This window comes from Rhinoraja longicauda, chromosome 25 (genome assembly GCF_053455715.1).
Source record: "Rhinoraja longicauda isolate Sanriku21f chromosome 25, sRhiLon1.1, whole genome shotgun sequence".
Classification (NCBI taxonomy): Eukaryota; Metazoa; Chordata; class Chondrichthyes; order Rajiformes; family Arhynchobatidae; genus Rhinoraja; species Rhinoraja longicauda.
The window spans coordinates 22319818-22337387 of NC_135977.1; the positions used below are offsets into that span (position 1 = coordinate 22319818).

Here is a 17570-nt window from a genome sequence, read left to right on the forward strand (position 1 = left end):
GAGACAGAAGGGTTTCTGATAAGGAAATAAATATAAATATAAAACCGGAGGGAGGGATATGAGTGGAAGGGGACCGGGGAGGGGAAGGAGGTGGGATATAAGGCAAATATAAGACTTTGGGATAGGAGATTATTGTACAAAGGAGGGAAATGAGCAGGGGGAATAGATGGTGGGAAATGGTTGGAGGATTATGTGCGCACAGGGGCGATATTACTTAAAATTGGAGAATTCAAAGATGGAGTAACTCAACGGGTCAGGCAGTATCTCTGGAGGAAAAGATACGTGACATTTCGGGTTGAGACCCTTCTTCAGACTGAAAGTAGGGGGTGGGGAGGGGGGAGGGGTGAAGAGCAGGAGGCGAGAAAAGACCAGGGCCAATCAGGGCCAGCAACAAATGATCTCAGGCAGGGCAGTGCCTGGTAGTCCCATTGTTGGCGAGGGAAGGTGGTGAACTGTGGAACTGTTTGTGTCTGGGTTAAAGCATAGTCATAGAGCAGTAGGAATCGCAGAGGAAATGTTCATTCCTCTAAGTTGTAATTTGTATTCTATTGTGGCATAGCTTGTAGCAGCAGTGGCAGTGCATTCTACGCAGCTTAGTGCTGCCAACTGGGGTGAATTTCTAGGCAGATTTGTTTTGTGGATTATCTTTGCTTTGTCCTTCAGTGTTGTGTTACCACAATTAACTGGTCTTTAGAATTTAGCTTAGTTTAGTGATACGGCGCAGAAACAGGCACTTCAACCCTCCGAGGCCACGCCGGCTAGCGATCCCTGTCCACTAGCTCTATCCTACACACCAGGGACAATTTACAATTTTTTCTGAAGCCAAATTAAACATGTACATCTTTAGAATATGGGAGGAAACCTGGGGAAAATCCACGTGGTTACAGGGAGAACGTACAAACTTAATACAGACATCACCCATAGTCAGGATCGATCCTGGGTCTCTGGCACTGTAAGACAGCAATTCTACTGCTACGCCACCGTGCCGCCCAATGCACATATTACATCAGCATTGATCATCTTTTCTTTGAGTAATACAAGCTATGCCTATCCACATTATTATCTTGGTACCCTGGATGGGGCAAGCACAGCTATTTGAGGGCAAAGACAGATGGCGGAATGAGGAATATTCAAAGATAAAATGGGTGACACCCAGAAAGAAGTTTAGAGCTGTGAGACAAAGGTGAATTAGTGACCAAGATAAAGAATGTCTTAGTCCAACAGATAAACGAACCGGTAAACTTAACACAAAGTGCTGGAGTAACTCAACGGGTCAGGCAGCATTTCGGGAGGGAATGGAGAAGTGATGTTTCAAATTGGACCCTGTGAACTGTTTATACTTTGAAAAAGCTTAAAATGGTTCCCAGTAGTCTGAAGAGACAATGGATTGGTTGAAAGAATATGGAATGGAGTCAACAGTATCCAAAATAGAAATTAATACATAATTGAAAGGGAATTACTTATGATGAGTCTTTCAGAGAGGCCACACAAGCAGAGACATAAGGTGCTGATGTAACTCAGTGGGTCAGGCAGTATATCTGGAGAACGGATAAATGATATTTGGGGTTGGGACCCTTCTTCAGACTGACTTCCAGTTTTTGAAGTGTTGAAGAGCAGGTGAGGTGTCTCAGATGGAAGTCAGAAAGGTCTGGACGGGGTGGGTGGGGGGGGGGGGTATAATCGAGGTATTTGGAGACGAGTTCTGTGAGGCAGGAGCAGGTGGAAACCATGGGTCAGCTAGGGCAGTCCTATTTATGGATTTTGGGAAGGAGATAGAAACGGGCAGTATGGGTCTGGGCACTAGGCTTGGAGGCATTCGAGGGGAGCAGGCTTGATGGGTTGAATGGTTTGTTGTGCAATCTGATTCTAAGATTGAGGATTGATAAGAATTTATTTGCAAGAACATGCACAACTGATACCTATATTGAGATAATTATTTGATCAATTATACACAGATTTCAAGTTTTGGCCCTGAGTAAATAACAAAATGAAGATTGTCTTTTTGAAAATGCCCCAATTATCTGACGAAAAGCTTGTGTGTATTTAATATAATCTGGCTATTGTTTCAGAACCTGCAGGACAAGCATTTGAGGAGGAAAGTAATGGATCAAATTTACAATGGTCAATTACTAATTAGTAGAGGAAGTTATTTCAATGCTTTAAATTGTTTTGTGGTTAGACAAAAAGTGAAAGTGTGCTTGTCTCCTGCTGAGCTATTTGCAATGAATGATAAATGCAGCATTCTAAACCATCTGCAAAGGCAATTGTAATTTAAAATAAAAGTTTCTGAAATCCTGGTTTATTTGGCTGTACATATTTCTATTTTTGCATATGTCTGTTTACAAATTATTGCATTAATTGAACAACCCCACATTGGGTAATGTCAGTTCAATAGGATAATATTTCATTGATACTCAAGACCTTTCCAACCTGGAACTTCTACCTAGTTTCCAATGGGGGGAAGCATTTCATCATTTATAATCATTGGTTGGGTCTATTAAGCGGTTAATGCGTAGGCGTTTTATTACCAGGGAAACACACATTGTTGGCAGTGTAGCAAACAGCTGGTGTTCCATTCACTATTACGCTCAGCTATATTGTACTTCAAACAATAGAATGGCAGCATTATCACTGACAGATTGAGCAGAGAGGCTGACTGGGTTACATCTGAGTTATATCTAGTTCCATTTTGATTTGGTATTACTTTAATTTCTGTCGTGATGTGTTGCATATCAGATTAGATTTAGGTTAATTTAGTTTAGAGATACACCACGGAAACAGGTCCTTTGGCTTACAGAGTCTGCGCCGACCTGTGATCCCTGCACACTAGCACTATCCTATACACACTAGGGACTATTTACAATTTTACTAAAGCCAATTAACCTACAAACCTGTACATCTTTGGAGTGTGGTAGGAAACCGGAGCACCCGGAGAATGTACAAACTCCTTACAGACAGCACTGAATTGAACCCGAGTCTCTGGCGCTGTAAGGCAGCAACTCTACCGCTATGCCACTGTACTTCAGATGTGGATCATTCAACAAATTTTCTTGTAGAAATTACATCTCTGAACAAGTGTTATCCTTTGGCACCTGCTTTTCAGAGGGGGGGAAGCTTTATCAGTCTTATCAAGTTTTGAACAATGTTATGATCAAAGATAAGCATTTTTTTGATTTAGGCAGATTGTGAATCCCAAATGGTTTTGCTGCAATGATGGGCTTATGAGATAGGGAAATGGAAATTCTGCCCAAATTTTACCTCCTCCAAGAATCTCACCTCTTTCTCCCCACGTCCCTAGAAGACTTTTGTATTTAGGAATCTTTCTCCTTTCTCAATATATTCGCAGGATGCAGCACAGTGGCACCGTTGATAGAGGTGCTGTCTCACAGTGCCAGAGACCCAGGTTTGATCCTGATTTTGTGGAAACATGAACATTTGATCCCAATGTTCATTGTTGTCTGGCTCAAGCTTTCCTTAAACATGATTCAAAATGCTCCTTGAAATCCACTCCTTTATCTAAGTTTTTGGTCACCTTTCCTTATACTGTACAGTGTCCAATGTTGTTAGATAACAATGTTGTTAGATACATGTTGTCCAATGTTGTGGGCGAGACGGTGGCGCAGCGGTAGAGTTGCTGCCTTACAGCGAATGCAGCGCCGGAGACTCAGGTTCGATCCTGACTACGGGCGCCGTCTGTATGGAGTTTGTACGTTCTCCCCATGACCTGCGTGGGTTTTCTCCGAGATCTTCGGTTTCCTCCCACTCTCCAAAGACGTGCAGGTTTGTAGGTTAATTGACTGGGTAAATGTAAAAATTATCCCTGGTGTGTGTAGGATAGTGTTAATGTGCGGGGATCACTGGGCGGCGCGGACTTGGTGGACCGAAAGGGCCTGTTTCCACGCTGTAGAATCTAAATCTAAATCTAAAATAACGCATGCATGAAGCATTATGGAATGATTTAGTATTTTGAGTGCTATAAAAAAGAAGGTGTTTTTTACATTGCAGCCAGTAGCTGGATGATGTGGAATATATTATTAAATTACAAGATAGTCAATTACAGTCAAATCACAAGATAGACTAAAAATGCTGGAGTAACTCAACGGGTCAGGCAGCATCTCTGGAGCAAAGGAACAGGTGATGTTTCGGATCGGAACCCTTCTTCAGAATTTTTAACATTATGAAGAAGGGTTCTGACCCGAAATATCACCTATCCCTCAAGAGAGGCTGCCTGACCTGCTGAGTTACTCCAGCACTTTGTCTTTTTTCAACTGATGTGTATGTAGCACTCCACCTAGTGTGTGACTGAGAAATGACAATTATAACAGCCAAGGAAAAGCCAGTCAAATTGCTAGCAAAACGGTTCATGTTACCAGATTACCACCTGGCTTCTATTTTGTTGTTTTGTATTGCTTAGCTCTTTCTGTAAAAGGTACTTCCAACTTAAATTAACCACCATTTGAAACACTTACATATACAGTTATCTGCAGGAAATAGTAGCTATTACTTTTTATGTTGGGTACCTACTGGTTACAAGATGTGGGAAGATACATATAAGTTAACACTCTTTAAGGAGGACATTAGTGAGTCTGTTCTTCAGCTTGGCAGCATTTTTAAAACCCGTGGCATTTGTGTTTATTGTTGACGGTGGAATCTGCCATAATCGTCTGTTTCAGAACAGTTCCATTGGATCACATAGTAAAGGCAGTCGAAAGACCCTGTAGCATCACTCTGCTTCTATCTCCCTGAAAAAAAACTACTTGATTAACCCTACTTTCCTGTTTCTTCAAGGGAGTTCTGATTTAGAAGACATAAAATGGACAAAAATCCTTCTTTTCTTGACTGTTAGACGTTTGCAGTCTAGCCAAACACTTGTGTTAAAGTATAATAAATGTACACTGCTTTTAGCTCAGCTTGTCAGATTGGCCCTATATTATGTGGCTGTTATTATAAGTGTAATGTGAACATAAAGTGCTGGAAATACTCAGCAGATCAAGCACCATCCATGAAGATATAGAGCATTTTTAACATTTATTGTGACAAAATACAATTTTATTTTTATTTTTTACTTTTTGTACAGTTAAATCAGTTTCATTATTCCCCTCTCCCCTCTCTCGCCCCATAAACATATGTGTTAATTTATAGCACCACTCTCAAGTCAACATATTAACATACGTTTATTTATACAGAGAAAATCTGCCAGTGGAGTAAAATGCCTAATGTGTAGGAAAGAACTGCAAATGCCTAATGTCTTAATGAGATTAATATAATGGGTGTGATGCTCATTTTTAATATGTTTCGTCGATATTAAATATGAACAAAATAAACATAGCAAATGCTAATATTTGGAAAAGAAGCAAGATACTAAAATGAAGATCATGTGGTGTGCTTTTATAAACAGCCACATCTTAAACAGTTGATCCATTTTATTTTATTCTGGCAATTGATAAATAATTCCATTATTTATCACAGCACCTTTTATAGAGCAGAAATAGATTATACACTATGCAGTACAACCTGTTCAGTGGCTTTAAATTCATTGATATATTAACAACATAATTGATTGAAAACTGGACAATTTATTGCTGATGGTGTACACTCACATGGTGAGTGCTTGTTCAGAAACAAAACCCGACTGAGGAAATTGTTTTTGCATTATGTGGGGTTCATACAGCATAATGCCGCTGACTATTTTGTAACCAAATAAAAGCAGAACTAATGTTTACAATTTATCAATACGTCATCTACATCAATGTAGAAAAGAAGGTTCATTAAATTTGGATTTCACCTGTAAACTTGAATGATTTCACCTTTATCTCGCCAATGCTTAGCTGAATATCAAACAACAGAGAAATCTGAAAATTGAATTTAAAAACGTGCTATTTGTTAACGACAGGGATTCATTGAATTGCAAAACAAGGAATTGCAGAGAAATTATGGATTTGCGGCATTCTTAATGACATGACGGTGAGCTAGATAAACCAGAGTCTTATTGCATTGAGTAATTCCCTTGTTCTAGTTTCACCTGGAGCATTTTGAAGACATAAAAGGTTTTGAGAATGCATTTGAAGTTGACCAAGATGTGGAAAAATGGAAGATTTTAGGAAGGAAGTTTGAAAAACAGGGACAAGTCCATTACTAGAATAAATGGAAGGGCACACAAAGAAAGAACAGAATTGAGGTAATCTGAAGAAGGGTCTCGACCCGAAACGTCACCCATTCCTTCTCTCCTGAAATGCTGCCTGACCTGCTGAGTTACTCCAGCATTTTGTGAAATAAATACCTTCGATTTGTACCAGCATCTGCAGTTATTTTCTTATAAGAATTGAGGTAGTGAAGGTTTCAGCCAAGAAGGTTTCAATATCATACTCCAGTAATATTATATCCTTGAGTGCAGCCAGATTCATTATCTTGGACCTCTCTGTTTGCACCCGCCAGTGGAAAACCTGCCTCTAGTTCATCCCAATGTCACACAACTTTCAAACTCTCCATCTCTAACACAGTCCAAGAAGGGTAAGGTCTGCTCAGAGATTGTCAGAGTTTAAATGGACATAAGAGGAAGACTTAGTAAGAACACGCTGGTAGCTAGGAAACTCACCTGGCAACAATTTGTAGGTTAATGAAAGGCACCCTGGTGCCTTCCTCTATGAGAATATCATCTATCTATTATGTGAATTGCAGAAAGTCTCATTAAAAGACTCTACTTGACAAAGTTAGATGCAAGGAGACACTGATTTACAAAAAAGGTCACAAAATGCTGGAGTAACTCAATGGGTCAAGCAGCATCTGTAGAGGACATAGATAGGTGATGTTTTGGGTTGGGACCTGTTTGGTTTTGGTCTGAAGAAGGGTCCCAACCCGAAATGTCACCTGCCCATGTTCTCCAGAGAAGATGGGCTCAGTGTCCTCTGGGATGTTTGCGGCAAGCTGCCGAGAACGAGGACGGACCCAACGGGTCACCTGCGACCACGTGGAGCGGGAGGTCTGGTTGGCCGCCACGAAGAAGAGCCGCTGCCTGCGGGGGAAGCTTGGAAACCGCTGAGCCCGGCCCTGAACAACAGAGAGTTAAGGAGGAGGGAAACACTGGCAACGACCGATGTAGGGAGTGGGCTGGTAGGAGAGGGACTGGGGTATTGCCTGCGGGGCCTTCGAGGTCAGCCGCGGGAGACGCCCCTGGGACACAAAGGCAGTCGAGAGAGAAAAGGTATGTCGGTTTGCAGGCCAGACCCGTGGAGGGCGAGGGAGGAGGCCCTGTAGCAGCCTAGGGTTTACCTGGATCAAGTACATCAAGCGTCTACGTTCCAGTATATCGAGCATACATTTGAACTTTTGCTCTTTGTAAATCTTGCCTAAATATGATGACTGTGCATGTCGGCGCTATGCAAAAAAGAATTTCACTCTGCAGTACATACGTGACAATAAAGAACCATTGAACCATGGTCTGAGCTACTGTGAACGGGTGACCAAAGGTCAGCATGGATTCAATGGGAAGAAGGGCCTGTTTTCATGCTGTATCTCCCTCAACTAAACCAAACTATCTTCTGCACCACTGTGCCACCCACTGGTGGTATTTGCTTGCCAGTCAGGCAGAGATTCACTTGCATCTCCTCCAACCTCATCTACTGTAGTGTACTGTTCCAGGTGTCAACTCCTGTATATCGGCGAGACCAAGCGCAGGCTCGGCAATCATTTAGCTTTTGGTCGTGACCTAAAACTTCACTCATTCCTTCTCACCAGAGATGCTGCTTGTCCTGCTGAGTTACTCCAGCATTTTGTGTCTATCCTCAGTGTAAAAAAGCATCTGCAGTTTCTTCCTACACTTTGAACCATTGCTGCCTGACCGTTGAGTTATTCCAGCACATTTTTCTCTTATTTTGCCTGATAATTTTGTTCCTTTTACCCATTCTTATCAAAAATGATATTTCTTTAGAATTGTAAGCTTCATTTGCATATGGAAAATTCTGGAATCCTGTTCAAACTAAAACATTCTGTACATAAACAGTGTTAGTCAGAAACGGGCATTATTATGGAGTCTGCAAGTCAGCCAAGAAACGTAAGTGTGACAGGCCTAGTGTCTCAGTGAATTATGCCGTAATGTATCTTACACTTGTATGTCCCTTGTTTTATATACATCAAGGTGAGATTGGAGATGGGAAAATGATTGTTAATGTGACTCTGCCTGGTGCAGACGTCTTGGATTTATACCCATAGTTGCAGCATTACTTTCTCGAGAAGAAAAAGACAATAAAAATACAATTTTGTTATTTTAATGCAGTACTAAACTGTTTTCTGATGGCATTGATTGTTTCATAGTTTGTCATTACATGTATTAATCGCAGATATGACCCACTCTTGTGAGTTATTTCTCTCTCAGTCAGCCTGGTCTTGACTTTGTGGACTGCAAGTGTCAGAATTAGATTGTGTTACAGCACAATCATCCAGATGACATCAGAAAGTAAACAAAACTGACCATTCAAACAAGCCTGTCAAGGAAATAATTCCATGAAGCTTATTTGTGTTAATGTTAATTGCAGCACAATTTTTAAATTGCTACAATTATCTGAAAACACAAACCAAGATTATCTTATTTACAACTCTACACTGTCTCTCCTCCAAGCTAATTTGTTCCTCACAACAAATGAGGACCCTCTTTGCTCAGACCAGTCACATTCTCCTACTTATTTCCTTGTAGCCTATTTTCATTCCGACTTTCACTAACTCCCCCCCCCCCCCCCCCCCAAATCTCCTTTATTCTCCTACACCCCCTGCACTTGAAGCAATTTTAATAGCCGATAACCTACAAATCATTGGGATCTGGGTGGAAAGCAGGAGCACCCAGGGAAAAGCAACATACTCACATGGGAACATGACATTTTATGTCTTATCTCACAGCCTTTTGTATTTTCATCTCTGGCCTATGTCGTCTGCCGATCAAACCCCCCTCATCTGTATCCACCTATCACCGATCAGTCTGAAGCAGGGTCCCAACACGAAATGTCACCTTACCACGTTCTGCCTGACCCGCTGAGTTACTCCAGTGCTCCAAGTCTTTTTTTTTTTGGTAAACTATCATCTGCAGTTTCTTGTGTCTTCACTTATCACTTGCTGGCTTTATTTCACCCCGACTCTCTACCAACTTTCTACTTCCTACTACAGTCAGCCTAATGAAGTGGCCTGACCAAAATTGTCACCTATCCATGTTCTCCAAATATGCTGCCTGACCCACTGGGTTAATCCAGCACGTTGTGTCTATCTTTGTATACCAGCACCTGCAACTCCTTGTGTCTACATACTCACAGGGAGAACCTGCAAACTTCCTGGAGACAATGCTCGGGGTCAGAATCAATCTCGCGTCGATGGTTTTGTGTGATAGCACTGTGCACCTCAGAAGCTGTGGCACGGTGGCGCAGCTGGTAGAGCTGCTGCCTGACAAGGCCTGAGATCCTTTTTTGTTCCTGACCTTGGTTGCTGTCTTTGTGCAGTTTGCACGTTCTCTCTGTGACTGCATGGGTTTCCTTCAGATGCTCTGGTTTCCTCCCACATCCCAAAGTCATGCAGGTTTGTTGGTCAATTGGCCTCTGTGAATTGTTCATGTTGTGTTGGGAGTGGGAAAGAGGATTAACATAGAACTACTGTGAACGGAAAATCAAAGGTCAGCATGGACAGTGGGCCAAGGGCCTGTTTTCATGCTGTATCTCCCTAAACTAAACCAAACTATCTTCTGCACCACTGTGCCACCCACTGGTGGTATTTGCTTGCCAGTCAGGCAGAGGTTCACTTGCATCTCCTCCAACCTCATCTACTGTATCCGCTGTTCCAGGTGTCAACTCCTGTATATCGGCGAGACCAAGCGCAGGCTCGGCAATCGTTTCGCTGAACACCTCCGTTTCGCTGAACACCTCCGCTCAGTCCGCCTTAACCTAACTGATCTCCCGGTTGCTCAGCACTTTAACTCCCCCTCCTATTCCCAATCTGACATTTCTGTCCTGGGCCTCCTCCATTGTCAGAATGAAGCCCAGCGCAAATTGGAGGAACAGCACCTCATATTTCATTTGGGTAGCTTACACCCCAGCGTTATGAACATTGACTTCTCTAACTTCAAATAGCCCTTGCTTTCCGTCTCTCTCCATCCCCTCCCCTTCCCAGGTCTCCCACCAGTCTTACTGTCTCCGACTACATTCAATCTATGTACCGCCCACTCTCCTGATATCAATCTGAAGAAGGGTCTCGACCTGAAACGTCACCCATTTCCTTCTTTAATATACCTGGACTTAAATATACCTGGACTATCTCCGACATCTCCTTCCCATTTCTGGACCTCACCATCTCCATCACAGGAGACAGACTAATGACGGACATTTACTATAAACCCACTGACTCGCACAGCTATCTGGACTACACTTCTTCCCACCCGGTCCTATCCCCTACTCCCAATTCCTCCGTCTACGCCGCATCTGCGCCCGGGATGAGGTGTTTCACACTAGGGCTTCCGAGATGTCCTCGTTCTTCAGGAAACAGGGCTTCCCCTCCTCCATTATAGATGAGGCTCTCACTAGAGTCTCTTCTACATCCCGCAGCTCCGCTCTTGCTCCCCCTCCCCCCACTCGCAACAAGGACAGAATCCCCCTTGTTCTCACCTTCCACCCTACCAGCCAGCGGATCCAACATATCATCCACCAACATTTCCGTCACCTACAACGGGACCCCACCACTGGCCATATCTTCCCATCCCCTCCCCTCTCTGCGTTCCGCAGAGACCGTTCCCTCCGTAACTCCCTGGTCCACTCGTCCCTTCCTACCCAAACCACCCCAACCCCGGGCACTTTCCCCTGCAACCGCACGAGATGCAACACCTGTCCCTTTACCTCCCCCCTCAACTCCATCCAAGGACCCAAACAGTCTTTCCAGGTGAGACAAAGGTTCACCTGCACCTCCTCCAACCTCATCTATTGCATCCGCTGCTCTAGATGTCAACTTATTTACATCGGCGAAACCAAGCGCAGGCTCGGCGATCGCTTCGCTGAACACCTGTGCTCGGTCCGCATTAACAAAACTGATCTCCCGGTGGCCGAGTACTTCAACTCCCCCTCCCATTCCCAGTCTGACCTTTCTGTCATGGGCCTCCTCCAGTGCCATAGTGAGGCCCACCGGAAATTGGAGGAACAGCACCTCGTATTTCGCCTGGGCAGTTTGCAGCCCAGTGGTATGAACGTCGACTTCTCCAACTTTAGATAGTCCCTCTGCCCCTCCCTTCCCCTCCCCCTTCCCAGATCTCCCTCTATCTTCCTGTCTCCACCTATATCCTTCCTTTGTCCCGCCCCCCTGAAGAAGGGTCTCAACCCGAAACGTCACCCATTCCTTCTCTCCTGAGATGCTGCCTGACCTGCTGAGTTACTCCAGCATTTTGTGAATAAATCCTTCTTTCCAGAGATGCTGCATGTCCCCGCTGAGTTACTCCAGCTTTTTGTGTCAATGTTAATTTGTTTTACTGACTTATCAGAGCATGATATGTGCCTAAACGTCTGTAAATGATTACTATAGTGCACTATTGAATGTTCAATGAACCTTGAGCCACAGTGATTCTGCAGCTTTCAACAAGCGTTTGTCAGCTCCATCATAAGTGGAACTTCCAGCTTCAGTGCATGTTTGTGTTGAACTTTCTCAGCACACGATGAGATGGATTGATTCCAGTGTAACCACTGGAGAAATGCTGTACCACTGAAATAACATATTTGTCATCCTGGTCTGAAGTTTGCAAAAAGATTGGGGCGGTGCAGCGGTAGAGTTGCTGCCTTCCAGCGCCAGAGACCCTGCTTCCAATCTGACTACGGGTGCTGTCTGTACGGAGTTCATACATTCTCCCTGTGACTGCGTGGATTTTCTCTGGGTGCTCCGGTTTTCTCACCCGCTGGTTGGCTTTGGTATTTGTTCCGAGTGTGCAGGAAACTGATGGTGTACGGGATGGCCGAAGCGCCTGTTTCCGTGCTGTATCTATAAAGTCTAAAGATTGCTACAGTATTTGCACTCAGCTGTTAATTGATGTTCAGTTTTAAATTGGTCTCTGTTGACCATTAGAATCAATTGCAAAAATGTATAACTTGTGGAGAGGACATTTAATCTGATTTGTTCACTAAATGTGCACCGGGTTTCAGAATTGAATTGGAACGTTTCCAAGCTGATAGAGCTACAGCCTTACAGCACCAGAGACCGGGTTTGATCCTGACCTCGGATGCTGTTCACGTGGAGTTTGCATGTTCTCCCTGTGACCGCGTGGGTTTCTTCCGGGTGCACTGGTTTCCTCCCACATCACAGAGACGTGCAGGTTTGTAGGTTAATTGGCCTCTGCAGATTGCCCTGTGTGTAGGGAGTGGATGCAAATGGGACATAATATAGAACTAGTGTAAATGGGTGATCAAAGGTCAGCGTAGGCTTAATGGGCCGAAAGGCCTGATTCCATACTGTATCTTTCCGCCAATTAATCTAACAATTATATGGATTACTCGGGTATTCCTTCATACACATTATTTATTGTTTTATTTAAATACATGTCATGCATCTTTATCAGACATTAAGAATAGCTAAATAACTTGCTTGTTTAATTTAATCCATAAGCCTAGCTTAGTTTATTGTCACATGTACCGAGGAAAAACTTTTGTTGCAGTCAGCAGAAAGACACCACATTATTACAATCGAGCTATCCATGATAAAGGAATAACATTTAATGTAGGATAAAGTCCAGTAAAGTCCGATTAAAAATGGTCCGAGGGTCTCCTGTGAGGGAGATAGTAGTTCAGGACTGCTCTGTGTTGTTGATAGGATGATTCAATTGCCTGATAAGAGCTGGGAAGAAACTGTCCCTGAAACTAGAAATGTGCGTTTTTACACACCAGTGCCTCTTGCCTGATGGGAGAGGGGTGAAGAGCAAGAGACCTGGGTGAGACTGGTTCCTGATTATGCAGGTGGCCTTGCCGAGGCAGCGTGAAGTGTAGATGGGGTCAATGGAAGGGAGATCTGGGCTGCGTCCACAATTCTCTGCAGTTTCTTGTGGTCTTGGACGGAGCTGTTCCCAAACCATACTGTGATGCATCCTGATAAAATGTTTTCTATGGTGCATCTGTAGATGTTGATGAGAGTTGTTCCGGACTTGCCGAACTTCCTAGCCCTTCTAAGGAAGTAGAGGCGTTGATGTGCTTGCTTGGTTGGAAAATGGATCCAAATCACACAATGGCAGTTTTAAGAGTTTAAATGAAGAAACCTGAAAGTAAAATACTGGAAAACTGGCCGTGTGTGTAAAACATAAAAAGGCCAGTTTGTTCACTCAGTATTCTTACCCCCCTCCCAACCTGTATGGTAGTCGTTCTCACCCCACATTAATGTGATTAACTTCTAACTGTCCAGTCTAAGCCCCAGCTCATTGGAAAGAAGAATTAAATATGATGGACCACTAGACCTCTGTACTGGGCACAATAAAGGCAGCAAACTCTTGTCAATTCTGTAAGCTTATCCTCAAGCAAGTCCAGAAACTGGTGATTTAATAGTGAAAACCTTTGCACAGGTTACTTAAACTGCTGCCATGTGTAGCGATTTTCACCACTCAGAATCGTACAATGAGTTATTGCTCCAGACTGCCTGTTTCATCTTCCAATAAAATGAGACCCATGCAAATTTTGGTTTTAATGGTATGAGACATCAGTTGTTACTCCAATGAACAGCAAATGCACATAATCGGTAATACCGCTGGTAGGTAATAACTCCAATTAGAATATGCTTTTCTGATTTCAGAATACATTGCCTTCAACCTCAGAAATTTTGTTTGCTTCGTGTATTTTTCCTAACAAAATCACAATTTTTTTCCTCAGGCTTCACAGACACCAGTAAAATCAGCAGATCAAAGCAAAGATGAGGAGAGACCAAAGCCTAAGGAACCAGCTCCAACGTCAACGTGTCTGTTGGAGACCTGGCCCAAAGGAGAAGGGCTTGGCTATGAAGGCATGGGACTGGGGATGGGGCTGAGGGGTGCAATCAGATTACCATCCTTCAAGGTAAGTGGAACACGTGAGCACAAAACAATAACAGTGATTTCATGAAATGTCTTATAACAATTTTCGGTTTCTCCAATATTTGAAGAATTCATAAAATTATAAACTGAAGGAAGTGCTTTCATGAAACTTTGGAAAGTAAATAAAATAACATTTGCTCTGCACGAAGTTTCACAACCAGGGCCCCTAGAGAGTGGACTTTCCCTTTCAGTTTTTAAGAGGTTACATGATACCATTCTCGTCTCGACCCAAAACATCACCCATTCCTTCTCTCCAGAGATGCTGCCTGCCCGCTGAGTTACTCCAGCTTTTTGTGCGTATCTTTAGTTTAAACCAGTATCTGCAGTTCCTTCTTGCACACCATTCTTTACATGTTGTGTGTACTAAAACTGTTTGACAAAGTAGTAATGAAAACCCCTCTTCAGTTTGAAAAGCCCAAATAGTCAATTGTTTATTTAAGGTAATTAATATGCAAAGATGTCAATGAGATTTATTTACATCTGAAGAAACACAATGATGGAATAAAATGTCAGGAAAAATGCATCTAATATCACCAAGGTCAATGGGCACTGATTTGGACACAGCTCTACTTGTATTTGTGCAAAATGATCAGTCAACCCCATAGATGCCTCATTCTTACCTTTTTCGATCTAGCAACATTCTTAACTTTCATAAGTTCCAAATATTTTCAAGTTCCTGATTTTGAAATAACTATGTAAATTTTTGCACTGAAATTAATTATGGTTGGATTCTTTCTCCTTGAAAATGTCCAATGTCACCTGTTAGTGCAAACCAACATTGATTTATGCATTGATGAATGAGTACAATTTTATCACAAAGTGAAAACATGGCACTAATAATTAAAATAATGAATCACCCATTTGAAATATGATCCGGATATAGCTCATTGTGTGATCATTAGTTGACTAGAACCAAGCAGAAGTATGGAAAATTATGAGATGCATAGATAAGACAGGCAATTCAAACCTATTTCCCAGGGTGGGAGGGCATAGCTCGAAAGTGAGATGGGCAACATTTAAAGGAGATGTGTGGGGCAAGTTTTTTTATGCACAAAATGTGTTCTGGAACACACAACTAGCCCTTCTGAAACACACAACTAGGAGTGGTGGTGGAGAAAGATATGATGGTGGCATTTAAGAGGCTTTTATGTGGATTTTCAGAAAATAGAGAGATATGGATCATGTGCAAGCAGTGGAGATTAGTTTACCTTGGCATTATGTTTGGTAAGCATTGTGGGCCAAAGGGTCAGTTCCTGTGCTGTACTGTTCTACATTTTATGTAACCCAGGGGATGCATAGTTTATTGTTATTAGTTTAGTTTATTATTATCATCACGTGTACTGAGGTAAAGTGAAAAGCTTTTATTTGCATGTTATCCAGTCAAACATATGGCCACACATGATTACAATCAAGCCATCCACAGCGTACAGATAAAGAGTACAGCACTTAGTGCAAGATAGTCTGAGAAAGGGTCTCGACCCAAAACATCATCCATTCCTTCTCTCCAGAGATGCTGCCTGTCCCACTGAGTTACTCCAGTTTTTTGTGTCTATCTTTGGTTTAAACAAGCATCTGCAGTTCCTTCTTACACATAGTGCAAGATAAAGTCTGATTAAAGATAGTTCAAAGGTCTTCAATGAGAATAACTGTTCATGTTGGCCAATCTTAGCACCTTACTTTGATGCTTTATGAAGCAGCAGCTCGTAAATGTGCAAATTGGTAGCTCACATTTATCAGTTGACACAGGCAAAAGTTACGACATAGAAACATGGAAACATAGAAAATAGGTGCAGTAGGCCATTCGGCTCTTCGAGTCAGCACCACCATTCAATATGATCATGGCTGATCATCCAAAATCAGTACCCTGTTCCTGCTTTTTCCCCATATCCCTTGATTCCGTTAGCCCGAAGAGCTAAATCTAACTCTTGAAAACATCCAGTGAATTGACCTCCACTGCCTTCTGTGGCAGAGAATTCCACAGATTCACAACTCTCTGGGTGAAAAAGTATTTCCTCATCTCAGACCAAAATGACCTACCCCTTATTCTTAAACTGTGACCCTTGGTTCTCCCCCAACATTTTTCCTGCATCTAGCCTGTCCAATCCCTTAAGAATTTGATATGTTTCTATAAGATTCCCTCTCATCCTAAATTCCAGTGAATACAAACCCAGTTGACCCATTTAATCATATGTCAGTCCCACCATCCCGGGAATTAACCTGGTGAACCTACGCTGCACTCCATCAGTGGCAATAATGACCTTCCTCAAATTAGGAGACCAAAGCTGCACTCAATACTCCAGGTGTGGTCTCACCAGGGCTCTGTACAACTGCAGTAAGACATCCTTGCTCCTATACTCTAATCCTCTCGCTATGAAGGCCAACATGCCATTAGCTTTCTTCATTGCCTGCTCTACCTGCACACTTACTTTCAGTAATTGATGTACAAGGACACCCAGGTCTCATTGCACCTCTCCTTTTCCTAATCTGACACCATTCAGATAATAATCTGCCTTCTTGTTCTTTCATCTCCGTTTACTGATGGACGTGTTCAATACTAATCAATAAATGGGATTTTCAAGAAAGTGATTGCATTATGTGTCTGTAATAATTTGCAGGTAAAGAGGAAAGAACCTCCTGAAGCTGCCTCCTCGGGCGATCAGAAGAGAATTAGACCCTCCACGCCCCTGGATGATGATGACGAAGGTTGGTGCTGTTCAAACCCATTTAGATTGCTGTTCGACATTGATATTTATTATTTTATAGACAGAAACTTGGCTGCTTTCTGCTACATTTTCTGAACAGCTCTTTTTAATCTACCCATTATACTCGCCTTGTACTGATCCACCTGTCATAAGTCTGGAACTCTGTCGTTGAGTTTCCCACTGTGCTGCTGCTTCTCCACCTTCAAACACGGCACAACCTTGCCTGCCTTTGCCTTCACATCCCCCCTGCATTCCCCGCCATGTGTTGCTCAATGTTATTCCATCATCATTCTGACCCCAGGACGATTTTGTCTGACACTGTGCAAGGTACCTGCCATGTCCTTCATACAGTGCATGAATGAAATATTCTGCACAGTAAATACTGCTTGCATTGTTTAGTTTAGAGATAGAGCGAGGAAACAGGCCACTTGGCCCATCAAGACCGCACTAACCAACAACCACCCATACACGAGTTCAATTCCACTACTAGGGACAAAATATAAAAGCCAATTAACCTTTTTCTGCACAGACAGCACCCGTAGTCAGGATCGAACCTGGGTCTCTGGCGCTGTGAGGCAGCAACTCTACCGCTGCACGACTGTGCCTCCCATTGATAATTCAATTTCTGGCTAATCTGCTGTAAAAAAAATCCTTATGTAGAATTGTAGGAACAATGTCGGTGTAGAAAATGTATTACGAGATGCATTAGCGGGTGGCACAGCTGCTGCCTTACAGCGCCAGAGACCTGGGTTCAATCCTGACTACGGTTCTCCCTGTGACCGCGTGAGTATTCTCCGGGTAATCTGGCTTCC

The 17570-nt window shown here is 42.9% G+C and overlaps 1 protein-coding gene across 2 annotated transcripts in view; it reads left to right on the forward strand.

Moving 5' to 3' along the window:
* setd1ba (SET domain containing 1B, histone lysine methyltransferase a) overlaps positions 1 to 17570 on the forward strand; it is an 89131-nt gene that overhangs the window by 49436 nt on the left and 22125 nt on the right. For both annotated transcript variants that reach the window (XM_078421663.1, XM_078421664.1), the window contains 2 exons: positions 13857 to 14039; positions 16672 to 16759. In XM_078421663.1, coding sequence (XP_078277789.1) covers positions 13857 to 14039; positions 16672 to 16759 — 271 coding nt within the window. The remainder of the gene's footprint in view (positions 1 to 13856; positions 14040 to 16671; positions 16760 to 17570) is intronic.